This window comes from Coturnix japonica, chromosome 15 (assembly GCF_054131305.1).
Source record: "Coturnix japonica strain WE chromosome 15, WE-NBRP24, whole genome shotgun sequence".
In the NCBI taxonomy this organism is placed as follows: domain Eukaryota; kingdom Metazoa; phylum Chordata; class Aves; order Galliformes; family Phasianidae; genus Coturnix; species Coturnix japonica.
The window spans coordinates 12,498,709-12,523,013 of record NC_140677.1 but is presented as its reverse complement, the minus strand read 5'-3'; the positions used below and the strand labels follow the sequence as shown (position 1 = coordinate 12,523,013).

At 35.9% G+C, this 24,305-nt stretch overlaps 1 protein-coding gene across 24 annotated transcripts in view; it reads left to right on the top strand.

Moving 5' to 3' along the window:
- The window catches only part of CACNA1D (calcium voltage-gated channel subunit alpha1 D), a 167,501-nt gene that overhangs the window by 79,464 nt on the left and 63,732 nt on the right, over window positions 1–24,305 (top strand). For 14 of the 24 annotated variants that reach the window (XM_085516465.1, XM_085516461.1, XM_015875159.3 and 11 more), the window contains exons 4-9: window positions 387–526; window positions 3,773–3,915; window positions 4,751–4,903; window positions 5,377–5,573; window positions 14,605–14,708; window positions 24,033–24,202. In XM_085516465.1, coding sequence (XP_085372591.1) covers window positions 387–526; window positions 3,773–3,915; window positions 4,751–4,903; window positions 5,377–5,573; window positions 14,605–14,708; window positions 24,033–24,202 — 907 coding nt within the window. Of the gene's footprint in view, window positions 1–386; window positions 527–3,772; window positions 3,916–4,750; window positions 4,904–5,376; window positions 5,574–14,604; window positions 14,709–15,218; window positions 15,323–24,032; window positions 24,203–24,305 lie in introns of all 24 variants that reach the window. The other 10 variants (XM_015875173.3, XM_015875165.3, XM_015875158.3 and 7 more) reach the window with 2 other exon arrangements.

The window sequence follows — 24,305 nt, the reverse complement described above, 5'->3', positions numbered from 1 at the left end:
TAAGAAATAGTCATCAGTATAACTCTGCGTACTTTTAAAGGATATTTCAAGGATCCTGCTCTACACCATTTTCTGATTTTAATGAATCTAATGAATCCTACTGATCTGGATGGGACTATTTGCTTAAGCAATTGTTTGCTGAATTGGACCCTTTTTCTCTCATGAAATGTGAAAACAGGAAAGCTCTCGTTCAGTTGTGTAATTTCAACCTTGTCAATACAGCTAACATTAAATGCTATGCAATTAAAATCCAGAAAGTAAACTGACATCGAGTACTGTTTCTCCTTAATCCCGATCAATACATCTTACCTTCTTACTGTGAATTTTAAATAGTAAAAGAGCTGTTAAATTGCATTGTCTTTCATTGTACTTTGTCTTTTTTACAGGAAAAAGTAGAATATGCCTTCCTGATAATTTTTACAGTTGAAACATTTTTGAAGATTATAGCATATGGATTATTATTACACCCCAATGCGTATGTTAGAAATGGATGGAATTTATTGGATTTTGTAATAGTAGTAGTAGGGTAAGTAACTTATCTTCCATTGTATAAATGTTTTAAAGTGAAGTAGATATGGATTTGTTTGGCTGTTTATAAGGGCCTGAGCTTGACATTCATTCCTCTGGAGTAAAAGCATTGACTGATAAGAGTGAAGAGTTCAATATAAAGTCAAAAGTTTTTACTGCTGTAAGCCATATTGCACCATCATCTATACACTAAAAGTTCATAGGGATTTCTGTGTTCTGCCAAACAATTTGACAAGATGTTCCTTAGTTGTCTTGCCTATTGCTGTATCAAGGAGCTCTTAAGAGTTATGACAAGATACTGCTCAAGCCTTGTGCAGGTTACTAAAGACTAGAAAGTGGAATGTCTCTTGGAAAGTGATTATTGAAAAAGGAAGTTTCCAGTATTTTTTTTTAATTTTTTTTTTAATTTTAATTGTTATAGCCTATAGAGAACATTATCTCATATAACCTTGCATATTGTGGCTGGCTTGCAAAGAAGAACCTGGTATGCAAGTTCAAGCTATATAATTTCTCTGTAATTGAAAAAGCCCTGGAGTTCAAGAGTATTCTTCAAAGTACAGGAATTGGTGGTAAAGCATTATTAAATATGGGGAAGTATTCTGCATGTGTTAATAACCAACTTATAACTATTTGATTCTGAGATAGAAAATATTACTGAGAAGATTGAATTTGGGCCAGTTGCTTGGGCAGAAAAAAGAGTTTTCACTGAGGACTAAAATTTATGCATAAATAGATCCTTCATCAGGCTAGGTCATTCTCAACAGATTGGCATCTGCGCCTGAAGGGGAAGCTTGGTGGGTAGGTATGGAGTCTATCAGAGATAAAAGCTCTGTTCTCTTGCCAGGCTCACTTGAATAGACCTCTTCTCTTTTGTCAAATGACCATGGAGCCACAGTAAGCCTGGAGCAGTCTAATTAACATGACCTCTATCTTTGGCTCTGTCCTAAATACATGATAACTAAAAATTTTTCCATTAACTCATAAAATGCTCACTCTTAGAGGCTTAATCTGGTTAGGTTAAATATTTGCACCGAATCCGTAAAAAATAGGAAAAAAGAAAAGACTACATCTTATGAAATGCCCAAAATGTCCCACCAAGATTTAAATTCTACCTCAAACCCAGAAGTTTTGAGATGTAAATTCCTATGTACGTTGTCATCCATTGTCATCTTCCTGGAATTATTGCCCTTCAGTAACAATTTGTTTTTGCTCACTTTGTTAAAAAAAAACAACGGTGTAAAACCCAAGAGAAAACACCATGCACGTAAGTAAAGGAACAAGAATGAGTCCATTTATCTAATTAATACTTAAAAGAAAAGCCTATTGGAAAGTTGATTCTCATATATAACTCAAGATGGATATGGAATCACTTCTGGATCTAATTCTATTTGACTGGCATCACCATGCAATTTCATTAGGTATTTTAATAGCTTTGAAAGAGCTGCTGTGCTGTCCTCTAGTCAACATGTTAGATGAAATTTGCTTTGTGTGCTTTTTCAGCAGAAACTGAAGCAGTCCAAATGCATAAATCTTAACTATGCCAAAAGAAATCTCTACCAGGAAATGAGAAACATGCTTATAGGCTTTTTCCCCAGCATAAAATTCAGCATTTAAACTTTGATAAACTGTATGGGAGGGTAAATGTCAATTTTAAGGATAAGAAGAGTTTGTGTGTTTTACACCTTAATGGCTTTAGATAATGGACATAAAGTGATAGAAGTGTAGACACAGCTACTATTACTCCTGTCTTTGTGACTCCTCTCTGAAACCCGAGTAGGAATTACCTTCTGAGCAGTCTACTACTTCCCTGCATTCTTTGTCATTCCATTTCTGTAGATTTAAGTGAGCTAATAAGGGTCTAGCAAAGAAAGCTTTCATAGTGCTTTTACAGTGCCTGTAGCCTTTAAATTTTCTGAATAATGTACTGATTGGCAGGCTTGAAAGCAGCTTCTCTTAAATTGGGGTTTTATTCAGTCTATTATTGGAGTCTGTTTAACCACGTTGTCTTTGGAGCGCAGGCAGTCTAGCTGAAATCATTGAGGTGGCTCATTTTCTTAGAATTATGCTTCAATTAAATTATGAGGATGAATCAGGATCCACTGTGTGCATTTCTCAAGGTGTTACAGAAGGTGGGTTGTTGGATTGATGTTCATACTAAGAGCCACGTGATGCTCTTTGTGTCTAGCTTTCATTCCAGAGGAGAATGAAGCAGAACAGAGATGGGAATTAATTGACACAGGTTGATTGTTGAGTGGGGGAGGAGAAAATCTTCAAGATTCTACTTCGGGCATTATATGACTTATAGCAACTATCCTACAGCACTGTGAACCAGAGATGTGAAAACTTCTTTTGATGAAGCCAAAAACCTACACATTTCAGGAGTCCTTTGCAAATGTGAAGTATTTCAGGACTGCAAGAATATTGGCTTGATAGTCTTTCCAAGAGAAGCACAGTTTTACAAGTATTGGACAACAGTCTCTGTGCAAAGGATTATTACAGTTTTCATGTTCGGAATTGACTAGAAAATAACATGTCTAAAATTCAGTTCCAAACCATAATAGGGCTAAGTTTACTTTGAATTTCAAACACTTGCATGAGTTTGAATTCCTACTGGAAGCAGGAGGGGAAAAAAACAACAAAAAACCTTGTCTTCCAAACTCTTCTAATGAATTACTAGCTCATTTCTGCAGTGAAAAAATGCAATATAACAAATGAGTCATCTAGGAATATTTTTATACTCAAGGTTATTGTGAATTAGAAACAAATCTTTACTGTGTTATTAAATTTTGGTCTGAAATTATTTTTTAATATATTCAGCTTTTGCTGACTGTATTTAGCATATTGAAGTCACTTGGAGTTCACATATTCCACTAAAATTAAAACAGATGGTTTCTTGTGATTATCTATTTCATATTTTAAAGAGAAGACTACTTCTCACAGTTAAAATGTTTGAACATGGAGAAATGGCAAAGTAGCTTCATTTATCTTCATTTATTTAAAAATAGCCACAGGGTGTGTACAAGTAGGATGCTAATTTATTGGAGACTGTGTGATCGTCACTCTCAGAAGGGATTAGCACTTGCAATTCATAACTCTTCTTGTCATGATTTAATACATCAGTATTCCTCTCACTTTGAAATATGGATGGCTTTGCAGAGTTATTTGCAGTTCAAGTAATTTCCTAATACCTTTGATTGCATGGCAAATGGATGGTGATGACCTTTCCCTTCATCTCATTTTCTAGATTATTTAGTGTAATATTGGAACAATTAACCAAAGAAACAGAAGGTGGCAGCCACTCAGGTGGCAAACCTGGGGGCTTTGATGTCAAAGCCCTAAGAGCCTTTCGTGTATTGCGACCTCTTCGGCTTGTATCAGGAGTGCCCAGTAAGCTCTTTTCTATTTAATTCTATTGAAAAAAAGTATCATAACTGATCTGATTGTTTAACTTTCATGTTCCAGACACTAGGATAAATGAGATAATATAAAGTTGATTTTTGTTTTCCGATTGTTTATATGAAGTGAGATTCAAGATGAATGATATGCTGTTTCAAACTGAACAGAGGATTGTGAATTCACTCAGTGTATGATCATCTTACACAGTTCAATAAGCAGACGGACAAATACACTTCCTTTTTAGAAGCTTTATATAGAATTGAATTACATGTTTAAATGCAAATAAACCAGAAATTAAAATTCAGATTTTTAAAATTCCAAATCCTACACATCTGAAAATGTAGGTGATCCTAAAATAGTTTATATTTTGGTAAGTGCATGCCAAAGCACATTACACATTTCATATTTCCTGCTCCCTCCAATGCACATGAATGCCTTCTGTTTATGTCAATAAAGCTACCAGATAAATTAGGAGACTTGAAAAGCAGAGCAATATTATTTAAAGAAAGCAATTGAATTTTATAACAGTCCTTCCTATTTTCATGCATTACTAACTTCTGAAGCTTTTTGGGCTGAGTAAGAGGTTCATGGCTTACAACTCAACTCTTTCCACTGGTTTTATTTATTATAACTTAGTCTCTTACATAGAAATGGTTGTGTTCCATATATGTTTAGCAAAAAGATTCAGTGTAGAAGGAAGCAGTTTTTAAACAGATATTCTCTGCATGTGTGTATCATAAATGTTGAATAATGTGTAATTACAGAAGTTCTGGTAAGGCATGAACATAGAAACCTCGTTCATATCATGTGTCTTCTTTTATTTTAGGTTTACAAGTTGTCCTGAACTCCATTATAAAAGCCATGGTTCCCCTGCTCCATATTGCCCTTTTGGTATTGTTTGTAATCATAATCTATGCTATTATAGGATTGGAACTTTTTATTGGAAAAATGCACAAATCTTGTTTTCTTATTGATTCAGGTAAGTTGTGAAACTGCTTACTAAAATAAGGAATTGGTTCTGTTGTATTTCAAGTCTGCAGGGTTTCAGTTTGAAATAGAACAGGGGTTGAAGCACTGAGCCTGTTGTAACCCTAGAATTCATTGGACTGTAATTTTAGGAAAAGAATATTCTATTTAACCACATTGTATATGGGCAGTTTCTGAAAAGATGTGTTGCGTTATTAAAACTGTGCAGAGGCTTTTTTTTCCCCTTCCCATTTCTTAATTACTTGAGCTCTTTTATATGCTCAGTTTTGATTAAAAAATTTTCAGATTGAAGGGCCTTTGTGTCAGAGAGACAAACAGCTCTAGAGCTCACGTGAGTTCCCTTTCTCAGCATTTCTCAGGTTGATATCTAGGTTTACATTCTAATAGATTTGCTATTTCTTTGCATAGAAGAATTAACTCACAAATGTTTGAGAAATGAAACAGACTTTTTTGGTCAATTTTCAGATATTCTAGTTGAAGAAGATCCAGCACCTTGTGCATTCTCAGGGAATGGACGTCAGTGTGTCATGAATGGCACTGAATGTAAGGGTGGTTGGGTTGGACCGAATGGAGGCATAACGAACTTCGATAATTTTGCATTTGCAATGTTGACTGTATTCCAGTGTATAACCATGGAAGGATGGACTGATGTGTTATACTGGGTAAGTAACTTCAGAAATCATTCAACGCTGCTTACTTTTTAACAAACTTGAACATTCAAATGAGAAGTAAACTGTTTTCCAATACCATAAGTAAGAGATCTTGGTGAATTTTAATAGAAGAGGAGTTTAACAGCTTAACTTTTAGCTGTCATAGTAACTTTTTGGTGTGCTTAGGCTAGGAAGGCATTTTAGCAACAAATTTATACTTTGGGTTTTATTTGTTTTTGTTTTTTGTCTGTTTCATTTGGATAAAAATAATACCACATTTATGTCCATTGGACTAACAATTTTTTCATGCAAGTATACAGTTTTTCAACATGTCCGATTTAAGTTTAGGAGCTCTGTTTCCACAGTATTTCTGCAAAATATTTTGCAATTTTAACATAAGTTAGACCAAAACGAGCTCTCAGCTGTCATTGCTTGCCTTAGGGATTGTAAACCATTGTTAAACATTAAAACAAACAAACAAAAAACAACAAAAACCAACTCACAACAGTTGTGAGCCTGATGTTGTCATCAAAGAAGCAGCAAAAGGCATTCAAAAGTTATTTACTGCTGTGTAAGGCCCTACTTTAAATGCTACTCCATCATTAAATAATGAGCTTTTTCCATCTTAGAACATAAACAAACAGCTGAACCTAGGCTGGAATCAAGATACTCTTTGTCCTAATTTTGTAGATGAGAATGGAGAAAAAGAACACAGATTTTCAAATGAATAGGGTTACCTAAATATTCAGGTAGGAGTTTCTCTGCCTTACCCTATTCCACTCAAAGAACATTTTGTTCTGCAACTTTTTAAGGACCTAATATTTGGCATGAGTGACTTATAGAAGGTTGTGCAAGAAGCCTATGACAGAGCCAGCCTACCGCAGGTGCTCAGAATCATTGAGAACATTCCATACTACTTGGTACTGAGCAGTAAGTCTTTGCAGCAATTAGGACCTTATGGCATCTCAGCAGTTTGAATACTGAGATTCATTTTTTTATTTTTTTTAACAAAAGAAGAAATTTGACTGCTAGATGTGTAGGTTAAGTTAACTTTTGCTTAGAAATCTGGAGATGAAAGCCAAATAGAATAAGTTTTCTTCAAAACAAACACAAGAAAAACAAACCCACAAAGATTAGAAGCTGCACAAAAATCCTGATTTCCACTTGTTCACTGTGTGAACTGTAAAATTGGCTATGTAGAATTATCTTGCTAGCAGGTGTAAGCTGAGTGGGTGAAATATGTGCAATACTTTGCATCACGTTATGTGGCATTCTGCTAGCAAGAATGACAGCTGAAAATTACAGCTTCCAGCAATGCTCACTAGCACAGCTTGTTTTCACCTGGTTAACAACAGTAAACTCTCCCTAAAAATTCCCCGAGTATCAGGAGTGTTTTTTTCTAATACGTATTTATTATAGATTGAGAGCTTTATCCTGCTACTGCTTGGCACCCTTCCCATCCTGGTGACTCACCAGGAGATCCTGCTACTCACCAGTTTGCACCTGATTCCTACATGTCCTATTACTTTTAGTGCTTTTCCTTGACACTTAGTTGTGAAGATATCTCTTCATGTCTCTTCTTATTGTGTTCGTAGCTTAAGAATCATAAAGGATTGCCTATAAGGAAGAATTTTAAGGTGATATCATGTACTTGAAAGCAACTAGTACACAATCAAAGATTTTTCCTGGAAACAACCAATTATTTTATAAATCTATCTCACAAAAGAAGCCCTTGGCTGATGCACAAAATGTATCATTGTATCCATAAAAAAAGTTGCAGAGCACATTTAAAATATTATGCAAACTATCATCAGAGTGCTGAGATGGAATTTTTAAAGCAAATAAATTAGCAAAATCTTTTTGTATGACCAACAGGTCAAATAAGCAATCATGCTCAAGAACTTTGACTTGAATGTTCTAATATAACATTAGAAAACAAAGGCATAAGTTGATATAAATTATTTAGTCACATTACAGTAGCAGAATTGGAATGCGTGTTATTGCATCCAAACAATACTGGTCAGCAATGAATTTCATCTTAGCCGAAGAATTCAACAGATGCTCAATAGCTTTTCATTCTTCTGTACATTAGCTGCAAATGTTCAGCAAACAGTGTTAAAATTGTGAGCGAATATGCTAGACAAATCTTACAAAATCTGTATTTCTCCCTTTTATTTGTCTTTTATGGTGCTAAGGATAGCTGAGCACTGTTCAACACCACTCACGGGTCATCTAAGGGAGACTCTTCAGTGAAACAAGGCAGTACATCCCCAAAGACACTGATGTGCTGGCTGCACAGTGCTCCCGGCGTTTGATGACTACATAGGCAGAAATTTAACACATGATGTCCAGCTGGAAAAAGAATAGTAGGAACTTTGGATAGCAGTATTAATACACTGCATAAATTGTACCTAAGGGCCAGGGATAACAGACAGGATTTTTTTTTAAGATAATGCATTAATCATTTGAATTCAATTTCAAGCTAGTCCAGTTTAACATGTACCTCTCCCCACTCCCTCCACCTTTAGATAATGGTTTGGACTACTTGTTTTTCCCAGAATCAGCCAATTTTAGATTGCAAAGAGCTGATACTTAAATAATCAATACATTAGAAACCTCAGAGGGAAAATGAAATGATGAAATTCAGACCTGCAAACAGAGCTGCCAAGCCAGGGAATATGCATATTAACGAATTTGAATTAGTATTTGAAGAGATGATCATGTATGTATTTTTAAATGAACAGCTTATCACAACCCACCTGAGCAGGATTTTAAACTACCCCACAGAGAAATATTGTTCCCATGCATTGAACCTGATCTACTTTGACAAGATATCTAGTATCTCAGTCTGAGCTGACTGCTGACCTATACTGCAGTAAAAGCATGGAACTAATTTCTTGTCACACAACATTGCAAATACTCAAAAGAACATATTACTTCTCCCCAGACAGTTTAAATAAAATAGATAGAAACCGGCTTAGAAGTAGGCCACACTTACAGCGCTGAGGACTCCTCTAGCTGAAGCTTCAGTTCATCAGTAACACCACAAGAAGGAAAAAATCATTTAAAACACATTTTACTTCCCAGGCTGTCCCAGGATTATAGCTTAGTAGGTAAATTCAGATGTAGCTTGAGCATTGAGTTTTCATTTGTACATCCCCTATATATGATAAGGTAACAATTATACATCATCAATCCAAATGATTCATGCAAAGTCAACAACACACACATTTATAGTATCAGGTTGTATGGAATATACATAGATAATCCTAGCAGATTTGGCAATAAGTGATTCATTTCAATAATGAAAAAGTCTTTTGAGTCCTTAGATTAACCAAACCAAATCAATGCATTTTAGGTTTAGAAAATAATATAATAAATAAAATATTACAATATAATATACAATATAATAAAAAATATTATACAAATAAACTAAATAAGTTTGAGAAATTTCTTACGTGCAATTTTTTCTGGGCAATATGAATAACTACATAGAAGCCCTAATTAATTGTATTAATCCTAGAGTACTCTGTGGCAACCAATGAAACACTTCTGATTTGTTACACCTTGAACATGAATTTGGTTAAACTTGGTGTAGTCATAGTTTTGCTTCCAACAGTCCTGTAGAAAACATCTGGCTTACTAGAATGGGGAGAGGCACTGCTCACCATTTAGTTATGGTGATGTGCACCTGCTCTGCCACCAATGCAAACTGCTGCCAGAGTGATTCAACACAAGATAGCTGCCTGAAGAAGTAATTTCTTAACAGAAATTAAAGCCTTCTATTCAAATAGGTTGAAGCAAATTAATACAAATGGAGCTAAGTCTTACAAGTTGAAGTTTAATTTGGAAGGGTCACCTATGTGTGTAATTTCAATAACTCTGTAGTTTAGATATGGAAGTTGGGGGTCAAATGTAGAGGCAATGAAGTAATTATGAAGCTCTGCAGGTACTGTAGCAACTTCTCATCTCATCTCTCCAGAAGATACATTCCTTTATAGCCTTCCTTAATGCCTGGGCTTCAGAATTCTGATTTTCCAGTTGTTCTTGAGCCAAGATGCTTAACAGAGCATGAGTTCACATCCACCGGAGCTTCTCAGCATGTGTCTGAGTCTGTCCAACCAGGAGAATGTCAGGGAGGGCTGTGCTTTAACTACAGAACCCAGAGAAGATCGAAGATAAAATTGCATGCTTTCACAAACCATTCGGGAGGCTGCTATGCTTCAAGCGCAGCCTGTTTTAAGTCAGCTTGAAGTTAACTCCACTTCAGCCAGGAATATCTCAGAACACAAACTTTGAAGTCAGCAGGCTTTGAAAAGCTGTCTACTGTATTCTAACGTGAGTAGAATAAATAGTCTGTGATCTTTGGTCTGTGAACCTGTGGCGTATGCTTCAAAGAGAGCAGGATTAGTCCCATTTAGCAAAATACTGATTCCTGAGAGATTTTTACACTCTTCAAGAGGCTGAGTTTGTCAGTCTGAATTTTTAAGATGTTTATATAGGTTCTAGGTAGCTATAAGTAAACTCAGAAATTGTATCTCCATTAGAAGGTTATGAAAGGAGAAAGGTAAGATTGAAAACTAAGGAAGCAAAGAGAATAAATGATTTAGAAACATTGTGAAAAATAGTTTGAAATAGGTTCAGGCATCAGTGGAGTATGATTGTAATAGGACAAATACAGAATTAGAGTGTTATTGCGCTGCTTTGTCATTATCCCCAATTAGGGCTACATTAATCAATACATACAAAGAACTTGCAATGATTTACATAAACCAGTGGCAGCTTTTCAAGAATGTAAGGCTTTGATCTGCACACAGTTGCAGATGGGGATTTTACAGTTACCACAGATAGGACAAGTGAGACATTTTGATGATTTCTAATTAATGCTTTGGATTTGGATGGGCTATCTACCACTGTGTAATATTTATGGCTATATCTGTGCTATAAACTTAGCTTCCTATCTCTATTTCACTTCAGATATATCCCCAAACAGCTACACTACAGGGTATGATAGCTGACTCCATTTATAGCACAGCTAACAAAATAATTCACCCCAAATGCCAGGCAAGGCAGTTTCAGACTTTACCAAGTTTGTCCCATCAGCTAAAGATAATTCTTAAAGAGTTTTCAGGCATATGCATGTTGATATAGAATCAAATATACAAAGAACGTGCTCATCCCTACCAATTGGACTTGCACAGAGTAATTTGTCTCCAGATCTGGTAGAGCCCACATCTGGATCCTATTATGGGGGCTTCAGACTGTTCCTGTGTCACTTATGAAAAGTATTGGAAGAGCTTTAGATTTTAGTTCTAGTGTCTGTATGAAAGCATGAAAATACCAAAAGGGGCAGTCTGTAGAATGAGCATTTTTAAAGACTTACCTAATGGAATACTAGTGCATTTACAATTAAAGTGAAACTGAATTAAGTGGTAAGAAAAACATTCTGTCCTTTTTAGTGTTCAGTATCATGTCTGTCCTCTGGGTCACATGATGGACAAACTAATTAGAACCTAAATAAAAACATTAAGTCTAGTGCTGGAAAAAGACAGGAAGAAGGGCAAGAAGAGTGTCACTTGGCAAGTGTCTTTGCAGTAGGTGTTACGGATGCTGAAATCTTAATGGATTCAAAAAGAGATGGGACAAGCCCATTGGCAGCCATTAGGTATGGCGCTCTCTGTTGTGTTATGTCTCTGAGTCACAGAGGGTGTCTCACAAGACCTTTGCTGAGCAGTTGAGACCTTGTAGCTTATGGATTTCCTGATATAATTTTACCATTATTTGAGTGGCTTTCATTGCTTATGTTTCTTAGTTGCAACTTCCAATAGTCTGGAATTTATGTCTTTAACATTCCTTATTTTTAGATTTTGAGTGAGAAGTCAGTATTAATCCCTTCAATTGGAAATATCTCATCTGTGAGGATGGAAATCTTTTTGTGCATGTGTATTAACTAAGCTCTGTCTCCATCTTTAATCATGAAAAACTGACTCTTCAGATATTTCTTTAAGTGAAAGTTATGGAAAATGCCACAAGGCATGCATGAAATAAACAATTTTTTTCCAAATATAAAGGACTTCCTTACATGCTTTCATCTCTGGTATTAATGCAATCAGAAATATTACTTCATGGATAGAAACGATGATGCATTACCTGAATAGACTTTAACTGTCTTAAGAATTAAGTGGTGAAATTATTAAATAGATACAGTTTCAGGTAGTTGATTTTAGGAGTTAGTGCCAGGCTTCTTAGTTAGAAATGCTTTAAATTAGTTCATCATCTGCCCAATCCAAAATGTTTAATCTGATGCTGGTTAGCTGCAATTTTTAAGCTTTCACATCACTGGGCATTAGTCCTAGACAGATTAGCCTAAAATATTGGGGTTATACATCAAACTGCACAAATGAGATGGGCTTTCTTTCATATATTACACACGTTAATGTGATTTAAGGAGAAGCAAATCACAGTTGTGTGTACCTTTAGAACAGAGCTTGGAAATTCATCTTTGCTCCTGGCTTTCTAAGCTAGCACAATGCCTTGCTTCTTGGATACCTTCTCTTTCTGAGGAGGAAGAATGTGTCAGGTTGGATTCCAGTGATTCCCGGAGCTCTTTTGTTCTCCTCAGATCTTTTGTTTTTCTCAAACTGAAATTGCAAATATTCATCTTTCAAGTTTTTCAAAGCAATTTATAGCAGGAAAATGTTGACATCATCACCAGATGAATGTATGCCCCTTACTCTGAGCTCTGGGACTTGCAAAATGCTGTTTGCTAATGGTATAGTTAAACTGGATGCAAAATACATTCATATGCATGTGAAATTTAATCAAATTGTTAACTCTTGCAAGCTATTATTAGTAAAACACTTTGCCTGATCTGTGTATTATGAATCACTTTTATGAAGTAAACTCAGTTCTAAAATAGTAAAATAACTACAAGGTATGTATGTAAAAAAAAAAAAACACACAAAAAAACAAACAAAAAACAAAACAAAAAAACCACCTTAGTAAATGTTAAGGTCAGATGCCTGCAATTGAAATAAGGTGCAAAGGGCTGCACACACTGGAGCAAAGCAGAAATCCAGTATTGGCAGTAGGTCATTTTACTAATCTGAGCTCTCTTTGTTGTTAAGAGTTCTGAAAACTTTCTTTGGGAAAACATGCATGGGAGATAAAAAGCAACTTAGCCTCCTCAACATAAGCCCCTAATGTATTAAGTATTGCTAAAAGTATTGCGTAGGAGATTGAGTTTAAGTAGGTCAATATAACGGCAGCATTATGAAAGACCTTATTTTCCACGTGAGCATGTTGCAGAATTGGATGACGGAAACCTGGGATCTTTTAGAACTGAAGTCAGTGATTCCAGCCTTCCTGAATGGCTGTAATCTATCTCCATTTTAATTTCTCCAAAACTTACTTTTATTGAAATTAAAAGGAAAAAATCCAAATCAAATATGTACTTCACAATATTTAAATTATTATTAGTAGTACTATTTTGCTATTGAGTAAGTAATTCAAGGTTGCTTTTCAGGATTTCAGTTTGGTTTCTAAAACATTATAACTGAGGATGTACAGGATGTATACAGAGGATACTTTAAAGGACAAATGAAGGAGTTATGTAAAAGAATCTTCTTTTAGTTACTTTGGAAGTCTTAATTTACTTGGTATAACATGTCGTTGTGACAGATTACCATTGAAGAAAAGTGCCTATGGACCTTAATCTGCAAAGACTTAATGTGTGTGCTTACATTTAGCTGTACGTTGCATCCCCTTGTGGAAACTGAAACTATGATACATTTTTAACAGATAGAGGAAAAAATGAAATTAGAAATACCATTTGAAAAGGTTTTGTTGCTGTGTGTAATGTGGAACTGTGTCCGTTTCAGCAAGGATGTTAATGACAGGGTTTAAAGCTGAGCTTTTATAGAGCTCAAAGCCCGATCACAAATTTCAGATGCAATAAACAAGCTTAGGATAGCATTCACATAAAAGGAAAAGGGTCTCCTTGTAAACTGGTCTGAAATGCCATATCTGATCTGGAGTAATCACAGAGTTCTTATGGTCTCCTGAATCCTGGCTAAAAAGCATCTCAAGAAGAATCTAATGCAAAAATAATATGTGAGAAAGTTTTTCCAAAAGGGTCCAGATCAGAATTTATTTGTAACTGACTGAAATGTCTTCTTGCATCCAATAATTACACAAAACACTCAGTTTTCCTGTGTTTTACATGTGATTCTTTGTTTTTTAACAAGTGTTCTAAGATGTCCATGGATATGTTTTTTGAGTCTGTCTCATAGGTGTAATTAGCTTACTAAAATTAGGTGCTTTATTTATAGAAAAACTTGTGTAAACGGAGAATATTACATCTAAAGTTCAGGAACTTCAACCTAACTTAAAAAAAACAAACAAACAAAAAAACCCACAACCAAAACACAACCACAACACTTTTAAAACTTCATTTTGATGTAATTTTGGTTCAGAAGTGTTGCTGGGATATTTCCTCATTTTTGCTGTGTTTATAAAATTTTATTTCAGTTCTTTGTTTTCATAAAGTTCCATTCATGTTTTTGAAGTCTGAATGCATCCAGATGTAGTATTTCAGGAAAAAAACAACAACACTGAAATGTCATTTTGCAGAAAAAAATGATATTACTTGTCCTGTTAAATTACATATCAGTACTTCTTTTCTCAAAGGATCATTCATGAAACTAAAATATATATGAATAGTCCTAGTAAGCATAAATTAACTTAGATCCAAGATGTGCTTTTCTAGGTGTTAAAGAATAGAACTGTTGCAATACTCAATTTGTATGTTTGATAGTATTTTTGGTCTGAAAGCTAGGTTAACTCAGTATGTTCTTTTCAAGTACATATTAGGAATGCAAATTAAATGTGGCCAGTGCCTCCTTTCTTTTATTGTTCCCCTTCTCTAAGTACTGAAAGAATGAAGAGAATGCTATCTCACCTGAACGATTAAATTCTGTTTCTCTGACTCTTAGTTTCTATTACTATAGAGATCTACTCTATAAGATCATCTTATTTCTTGCAGATGAATGATGCTATGGGATTTGAATTGCCATGGGTGTATTTTGTCAGTCTCGTCATCTTTGGGTCATTTTTCGTACTAAATCTTGTTCTTGGTGTATTGAGCGGGTAAGCATACACCTTTTTCATCATGAAGGCAGAGTCCTGAATTCAGTTGCCATGAACACACAGGTTATTTTATACAGGTGAGACTTGAGTTGCCATGATTTCTTTTTTTTTTTTTTCTTTATATAACTAATTTTTTTTTTCTTTTTCTTTTTTTTTCCCGATTAGAACAGAAACAGTTTTTGTAGCCTTCATAAAAAAATAAGAAACACTAAAATTGGTTTAGACATACTAGTATGTATATTCTTCATGTCCATATTTATGGCAAAAGCATAAAAGAACTGAAATTTTTCTTGCTGTTGATTAAATATCTTATTTGAATTAATCTTTGAAGGCATCATATCTGCAATAGAATTTGGGAGAGTAGTGAAATTAAAGGAAAATTAATTGATTTCAAGAACTGTATTAACACAGAACTTACAGTGTTGACACCTACGTGATCTGGCAGCTGCAAAAAGGACTCTGCTGTTTAATGAATGACTGAATCATAACTTATTTCCTTACATTTTACAGGTAAATGATGCAATAGGATGTGAATGGCCATGGATCTATTTTGTTAGTCTTATCATCCTTGGCTCATTTTTCGTACTTAACCTGGTTCTTGGTGTACTTAGTGGGTAAGCAGTTGAGTTAACATTGTGTATGCTACTGCTACTTGTAAGATGGCCTCTGCATTTACTCAAGCTTCTCAGCAATGGCTTCTTTTGCATGTACTTTAGATTATGTCATTCTACCAGTGTTTGCTCTTTGGATTGAACTGTGTGATCCTAATGCCTGTATCTGTCTGACATCACGTTCACCATGCTTGCCAAAAATACTCATTAAATGAGGTGCTGATCCCCACATTCTGTAACATTTCAGCACAGGTATGGGTACTGCTTGTACAAATGTTTTACTCTATAGATATAGTGGTGTTTCTTTCTGAAACTTGCTTTTATTAAAATAGCTGTAAATTCTTTGGATTTACTTGCATTTACTAGTTACTAGGATGATTTATGTAGCCGAATGGGCTTTGTTTTATTCAGGGACAAACATGTCAACTGTTGTAAAACAAACAGTCTATCTCTTGCATCACAGCCACACTGAACAAGCAAGAAAGAAAAGGACAAAAAATGATGGTAGTTGCTGTATGATTTATTTCTCCTTTTGATACTGTTACCTAATGTTGCTGTGTGACTAGGTTTCCCACTAAAGCCATTAGTGGATTAGGTTTTCATATTTCCTTTCACTGGCCCTTAAGAAGGTCATAAGGAGCAGTTAGTTTTCTTCCTGTCATGCAAAGGTGTGCTGTCAAAGCAGTTAATTAGTATTTCCCTTTTCCCTTGCATGACTCAAATTAATTGCTGCTGGTCTCAGATGTTTTAATTTTTTTAAAAGCTAATTGTGGAGAAAGTAATGCCAGATTTGATGTGCTGATGCCCACATTCTTCCATCGAAGCCGTGGAAATTGAGAGATCCATGTAGCAATGCTTTTCATTTGATTTAATACCTTTAAAATATTTTATAAGGTTTGCACCACTTTGTTAAACCAGCTACTTTTTTCACTGCATGATCTTTTTATTTTAGTAAGGTATTATATCAAAGCTATTAAAAACTGAATAAGTCAGATAAATTACTGCATTTTTGATTGCACCCCTCTGCAATTCCATTAAACTCCAATACATTTAGCATAAACTTCCAGGCGTCACTGCTGGTACTCTTTCAGCAGCTTTTCTTCTGTTGCAATGAGATGGTTTTGGTGAGGAAAGTCTTTTGGAATTATGAAGTTGTTTTTAGAACTATTGTTATAATGTAGGGGAAAAGTTGTCTGCTATTAAGGTTCCATTCTTCAGAAAAAAATTACCCGTTTTCTAGGTGTTGCTTGATCCATAGGGCTCTTAGAGCCCTTACCTACTTGCCTTGGCTTTTCAGTGGACTTAAATGGAAGTAGCAAGTGTCGTGTATATTCGAATTTATAATTTCATTCATTCTTTAACTTGTTTTCTGCCACGGTGTCACTAATTGTAGTGTCAGTCGAGCACTCAGGGTGCTTGATGGATTGTCTACTGTTCATGATTTGCATGCTGAAGGAAATGATCCAAGTAAACCGAGATCTGTGATGTATAAATACCACCAATATTGACATTGAGTGGGGAAAGAGAAAAGGGGAAGTGAGTATTCCTGAAAGATATGAAAGACATCTATTATATCAAACTAATAATTGGTACAAAAGAGAAGAAAATGTCCTGGAGAATATGTTTGAAAATCTGATGGGGCCACTGTGGAACAGTTACACAGATTTGATTTGGTCACTGAATGCTTTTATACTTACCATGTAACTATTTTCCACATATTATCTAATTAGACCTACTTGTCTGAATTTTATGGGTATGCTGAACATTCTGTGGATGTATTTGTATTAGTTAGCAGAAAGCTGTATTATATATATTATTCTGAGCCAGGCATTGAATGTGTAACACTTGCATTCTTTGTGTTATTGAAGTTAGCTTTTATGTCTTATGTTCTTCAAACTATAGCATGAAACTACTTCTATGATAAAACCACAAAGTTAAATTTTACTTAACCAAAGAATGCAAAAAGTTATGGCAACTGACTTGAAAAGCATGGCTTTGCATACAGATTTTGTAAGTGGAGTCTGAATGCCTAATACAGTTTTTCTGTATGGAAGTGTTACTTCCTGTAATATACGGTTGTGCTGTATACATTTAAATCTGCTGTTCTGTTTGTGGTTTTGAAATATTCATTAATTCTCTTTACCATCCCTGTGTTACTCTGTGACCATCTGCCCCTTTGTATTTCTGTACTGCCTCCTGTGTGCTGCATGTTTGATGTAGATACTGTTCAAGTGGATAAGAATGATGATTTGGGAGATATTTTATTTTACATGTAGCCCTTTCTGAAGGTGAGTATATTCTGATTATCCATGTCACTTTTACTGACTGAAGATGATGCTCTTAAAAACTCAGTACATATTTTTAATAGCAGATATGTAAATTAAGAGAAATATTATGTGTAAATATTTTAAATTTTGGAAGGAAGCTGTCTATAGAGAGGGTTTTTTTTTTCTTCTAAATACTCTCTTGAATAACAAGAATGGAGAGAATTAATAGGCTGAAGGTTGTACAACTGCTTTTTTGTTAGCTTGTCTTTTTCAAAATGCTCCCTTTTTTATACTCTGTATTAGTCACTAGTCTGATTATTCACATCATTCTCAGAGTGAATTCTCAATTGAAAAGCTATGTTGGATTGCTGAGCTATACAGGAAAAGGCAGTCTGGAAAAAGATTCCTGTTCAGGCTTTAGAAATGCCACCACATCCAGCTCAGTTCGTAGATCTGTTGCAGAAATGAATTGCAGAGCCAGCTTTAGAAAAGACTAGAAATGGTTCCAGTTCCTGCATATATAAATTCTGCAACGTCTAGCTCTGGTGATGCAATCCAGGCAGTGCCTCTAGATCCAACTCTCTAAAGGTATTTTTAGGTAAAACCCTCTAGATGACCTCTAACAAAGACATTTATAAAAACAGCTCCAGAATGGGCTGTTGAAAATGCTCCAGAACATATGTAGATTGAGCTCCAGGAAACTGGACAATCAAAGTTGAGTCCAGCTCTGGAAAAGACCTCAAGAATTGGCTCTAGTCCAGCTCTGGGAAAGGGTACTAATGGGCCTCATAGTTAGTAAGATTCAACTCCAGATGAGAGCTCTAGAAATGGCAATTGAACACCTTTAGATGTGATTCTAGGAAAAGGTTTTATCAATGGCTCTTGGTTCCACTACAAAAGAGGGCTATGTAGAAGCCTAGCTCTAGCTTGAGAAGACCTGATGAACAGCTTCTCCCTAAGCACACTAGGAAAAACTGTACATAGATCCAGTTCCAGAAATGCACCTGGACGTGTGTTTGGAAGTTTGATTCAGAATCATAAATGTTGGTTCTTTTTTTCAGCACAGTGAGTTTTTTGGGAATTTACCTGGTTGGCTGGAACTATTACCTGATCTTTCACTTAAGACTGCAATTTTGAATTCATACAATATTTAGAAACACAGATCAAAATGCTTACTCACAGCTCTGAAAAGCTGCAAATACACCCATTCCTCACATAGCTTTACATTTTCTCTATCTTGGTCTGGCCTGCATTTTACCAATTCACATTATGGATTTAAAGCTGCGTGTGGTTCTGAATGATTGTTTTGGCTACTTGAAATCACAGGTTGTCGTGACATGATCATGTTCTATTTTGATTGCCAGATATTTTGAACTTACAGCGGAGAGGGGGTTCAGCCTGCAAGCAATCCACTAAAGTATACTTCTTTTTCTTTAAAAAAATATGTATATATCCATCTGGTTGGGATCTGAGAACTGGGTAGTGCAGCTTTAGGCCAACTTGACACTTGATGGGCTAGTACAAAAAGTTCTAGTTTGGTAAAGAGTGATGGACTTGTTCAGGAGCCTGCTTTTACATGTAGCTTTTTTACTCACTATGTCTGTATCAGGTGTAAATGGGATCTGTATTCTCTGAGCTCATGAAATACCAGGCAGAAACTGGGAGTTGAGGGCAGACCTCTGTATATTACTGGGAAAACAATTGAGTGTATTGTGACCACCAGAGCAAGAGACAGAAGGCTGAGATTAGAAAGTTGAGTTTGAAATTATAAAGTTAGGGGCTGCCTTGTAAAAGTAAGAGGCAGGAACTGAGAGATAAACATCAACACTGAAAGTACCTTTAAAGGTGTGTTGAAAACTTAAATAAAGATGCCTATAATTCATCATGCATTAAACTATTCTCCTATGAAGTGAAGAAATAATAAATGATGATGCTTCATAGCTTATTTATTAAGAGGCATTGCTTTTTAATGATGCATGATAATCTGTTCTTCAGGATAGTCTTTATCATTAGGGGATGGCTTCTGCTGACAGCATCTTCTGCTTAAAGCATTAGTATGTTATGGGGTAGCCATGGGAACAAGTAAGTCCTTTCAAACACAATAAATCTTCATACATTGAATTTCTTGCTTTACTAAAGGACATAAAGTCATGAGCTTTGGCATGCTCTTCTATGTATCTTCCTGCATGCAGGTCTTGTGTATTTCTAAGAGAATGATAATTTTTTCCATTTATTTCCCACAGTATTATTTATAATATATGTAGCGATTCTGAAAGCTATGGTTACATAGTTATCCATGTCAATCTCGCCAGCAACATCTGCCAATTAATGTAATGTAAAATATATTGGTACAGTGGAGCTGATACACCTAAGAATTGTCTACAGCATACACAGAAAAAAAAAAATCATAGAAAAAGACATTTGAGTAATGATGCACAAAATAGAAAATGGCAGCGAACTGTCAACCATAGTCTTTCAGCAAAAGGGATATGAACTTGTTTTGACAGTATTCCTTTTGACAGCAGAGGGAAAGCGTAGTAGAAAAAAGACATCTGGATAAAAATTTAACTCCCTCACACAATATATATTAAAAAAGAGGAAACCTCAACTCCAGATCTGAGAAGGTTATAAGCTAAAGTAGATTGCTTTTGATTGCACTGTGGATGGTAAAAATAAAACTCAAATACACAAATATTTAAAGAAAAACAAAACAACAATAACAAAACAACAAAAAAAATGGAAATATCCTTGACAGATCAGTTGAATGTACTAACAATGATGTCTGCCAAAGATGATGGCAAATTCTTTCAGATGTAGTAACAAACCAACTGGTCTAAATAGAGACCACTAAAATCTATGGGAGTAATTCAGTACTCTTTAATAAAGAGCATGAACAGAAGTCCTATTGATACATATCACACAGTCATTAGTGTGGGCCCTGTGAAATCACAGAATCACAGAATTGTAATCCTGTGAAATGGGCTTCTGGCAGTTAAAACATCAGTTTTTAAAACTTTGTTGGCAGTGCTCATCATGACAGTAGGTTCAATGTGCTCTGCGGGGTAGAACCTGCCCTTGGTGCTGCCAGTTCTTCCTCTAAGAAATCCAGCGTTGTGAGCCAAGCAGGTCTCTACTCAGGGCAGAATGGGCACGTCTTAAAGTGCTAATGTAAATGCAGTCTGACATGTCAGAACTCAGTTTTGTTTTTCCATCGCCTCTTCTTTCAAATTGTTCTTCATCTTGCTGCTCTTACAGATGATTCCACTGCCTCTTTGACACTATGTGCTGTACAGTATACATTTCTTCAACTGCTGGCTAACTATATAGAAATAACTGTGGATTTGCATTTTCATGTCAAGAGCCCAATTCCCTTTGCTCAAGGAAAATTTCTGCTATGCTTATGTTTCTGCAAAAATAATCCTGTGATATTCAGCCAATGATTTTTTAAGGGATAATGATTTTTTTAAGAAGGGATAATATGTACAGATATTCAGTAATTAAAGATGTGCCATCACTTAACATTTTAAAGTATCTCTTTACACCTGGGATACACCATAGGCCCAGCAGGAGCTGCTGTCTGTGCTCGCTGTGCAGTTTTAGTTCTCTGATGAGATTCTGCTGATTTTTTTTTAAATTTATTTATTTATTTATTTATTTTGGGTTGGTATGGTTACTGCTGCATGAAACCTCTTCTGAGAGGCCAACACTATACTTCTGTGAGCACAATTCCATGATTGTGTGACTCTGTGAATGAACAAGGGTCTAGGATGTCTGGGTGACAGTTTGGCATATGGCATTCTCATAACACTTTCCATGTAGTGGACCATGTGCACAGTAAGTTACCTACTGCAGTAACACTCTCTCATTCTGGCTGCATAAGTATAAGGTCAATAAAACAGCCAGCCAAGAAGCACTATCCTGGTTTACACTTAGAGGTGGAACTTCTTGTTTCCTTTCATCACTGCCTCAGTGATGCACATGAGATAGAGTAGCGCTCATCTTACCAGGTTTCTGTTCCATATCTGCTGGTGTGTCAAATCAGAGTAGCCTCTCAGGGTTTTCAATTTATAGTAACTTGGGTGGAGACTGATTAAAATCACGTATTAGTGAGGGAGAGTTTTATGAGTGTTACCACAGCCACAACATCTCTTTGAATACAATTTTTGTTAAGTTAATTAATGAAATAAAGCAAAACAAAACAATAGAAAAAAAACCCAACACCCAAATTTACACTTTCATATAGCAGATCCAGGTCATCTTTATCAAAACAAAATGAAATATTTATTCTGAAATTAGACCTTACTCCAGGCATTTGTGAAAACAAATATTTACATTGTGGAGGTCCACTTAACACAATTAACGTACAGCTTCCTAAGCCTGTCATCTTCTAAGGCTTCTGGGCTGAGTACTGGGTTGATCACAGTCAGAGAGGCCAGTTCAGGCCATTGGTTTAATATTGCCTACATTAATGATGCCCGCATAACCAGAAGCCTTTCCTTTCTGCCCTGGAACTGGCCTACACTCTCTATAGCCATGAAATGCTGCACAAGCAGCTGTCTTATTCCTCCTTCCAGGAAACCAGCCAATATCTGCGTATTTTGTCTATGTATCCAAATAGGTTGTTGTCTGAATGTCTTTATCAGCAGTTTTAAAGAGCCAACATTTCTCCTTCACTTCACCTCCATCGACTTTTTCAGTTAACTTGTTTTTCCTCTGCTAACAGGATAATTATTTCATTTCCAGTTCAATTTAATTCCACTCTTATAAGTTGTATTTGTGTAAGAGGAGTCACTGGGGACTTTGCCTGGCTGCTTTGACTCTTCAAACATGATCGAGAATGATGCAACTGCATCAATCAGTTCTTTCAGGACCCGGAGATGCCTGCTATCTGTCCCCATAGACTTATACACATTCTGTCTCAGCTGATTTTGAACTTACTCTTCTCTTACAGTGGGAGGGATTTTGTTCCCCCCAGTTTCCACCTGTAGGTTCAGGGTTCTGGAAGACACAAAGAGTCTGGTTGCCTTTGAAGACTGAGGCAAAGAATTCATTCATTATCTCAACCTTTTCTATGTCTGTTGTAACCAGCTTTCTCTTGTCATTTACCACAGGGTACCAATCTATCTGTAGATAGATAGATAGACCTATCTGTAGATAGGTCCTTGCTGAACATTGCAGACAATTGGGTTTTTTAAATTAAGGTAAAATTTTTAAACATTGTGGAAATTAAGCACTTCTGCATCTCTCTCTAATGATAAATTGCCTCAGCATTTAACCAAGACTAATGTCTGGCTTCTGTGCTGTATTGAAGGAAAGGTCATAGATAGCTGTGTGTATGAAAACTGTGCTTAATCCTCTGCATGCAGCTATTTTAATATAAAGACAAGGTTAAAGAGGGGCTCAGTCATGGGTGAAGTGCAGTTTGAAGTAGCAGCTTTGCCAACTGTTTCATTTTACTACTCTCCTACAATAACGGCAGCTTTCCTTTTACTTTATCCTCACAAATCACAAATTCCTCACTCTAATGAAAGGTACCAAAAGACAAAACAAGAATAGTGAGCAAAAGCTTGCAAAAGTTATTGCTTCTGATTTCACAGCATGCTGTGATAGCTCTGTTTTCCAAATGTACTGCTTGTGCAGTGATACAGGTTGGAAGGGTCCTCGGAAGGTCATTTTATGCACCCCTCTTCTCAAAGAGTGTGACTTAATTAGAGTAAGGGTCATTCCATGACAACTCAGGGCATGGACCAAATCACAGAGTTCAATTGGGATGTTTCTTGAGATGGGAGCCAACAGGCAGAGGATTCAGTTTATGTAAAGAGATGCAATTTTTATCTGTAAAAACAGGATTTCCAGGACCATAAAGAATAATGGGGCAAAGCATCCAGATTTCAAACACCACAGGAGTCTCTGCCTGGTGTAATAAAGAGAGAGCTTGTGAGTGACGTTCTGTGAATGAGACATGGCAGTGAGTATGTATCTTTGGTTGTGGACAGTGAGCCATAGCTGGAAGAGAAAGGGGGTTTTTTCAGACTAAATGCCAGAATTTCCTTTTTGTTGGGTGTTACTCAACTCGGTTCTCTGAAATTACTTTATTCGTGCAATCCAGTTTATTTTCTTAGCCATTAGATATGGTTGATCTTTAAAAATATTTATAAAGAGTACATAAACAAATTGTGGCATATAAACTGTCTTGGAAAAGTTAAGAATCTTGTTTAATTTTCAATTAAATTGTAAGAGCTCTGAATGTTCTGATGCAGTACAATGGGGATTTGCTGTGACTTCTTTGCACCACTGTCTTGTTTTCAAAAAGCACTGCAATCTTCTGTGTGGTTGATGCAGTACATTTTCTATGTCAGTATGTTATTCTCCAATGTCAAGACCTAGATCAAAATGCCTGGCAAGCTGACAATTAGTATTTTTTCTGCTTTATCTGAATTTGATAGGGAATTTTCCAAGGAAAGAGAAAAAGCCAAGGCCCAAGGGGACTTTCAGAAGCTACGTGAAAAACAGCAGCTTGAAGAAGATCTGAAGGGATATTTAGACTGGATTACGCAGGCAGAAGACATTGATCCTGAGAATGATGAAGAGGCTGATGAAGAAGGCAAACGGAACAGTATGTGTTCTTTACTCAGTGCTGATTCTGTGTGGAATGGTTTGACTGCTTTCAGTGAGTTACACTGGGGAGAATGCAGCCTGGCTGGTGTTGTTCTCTGATT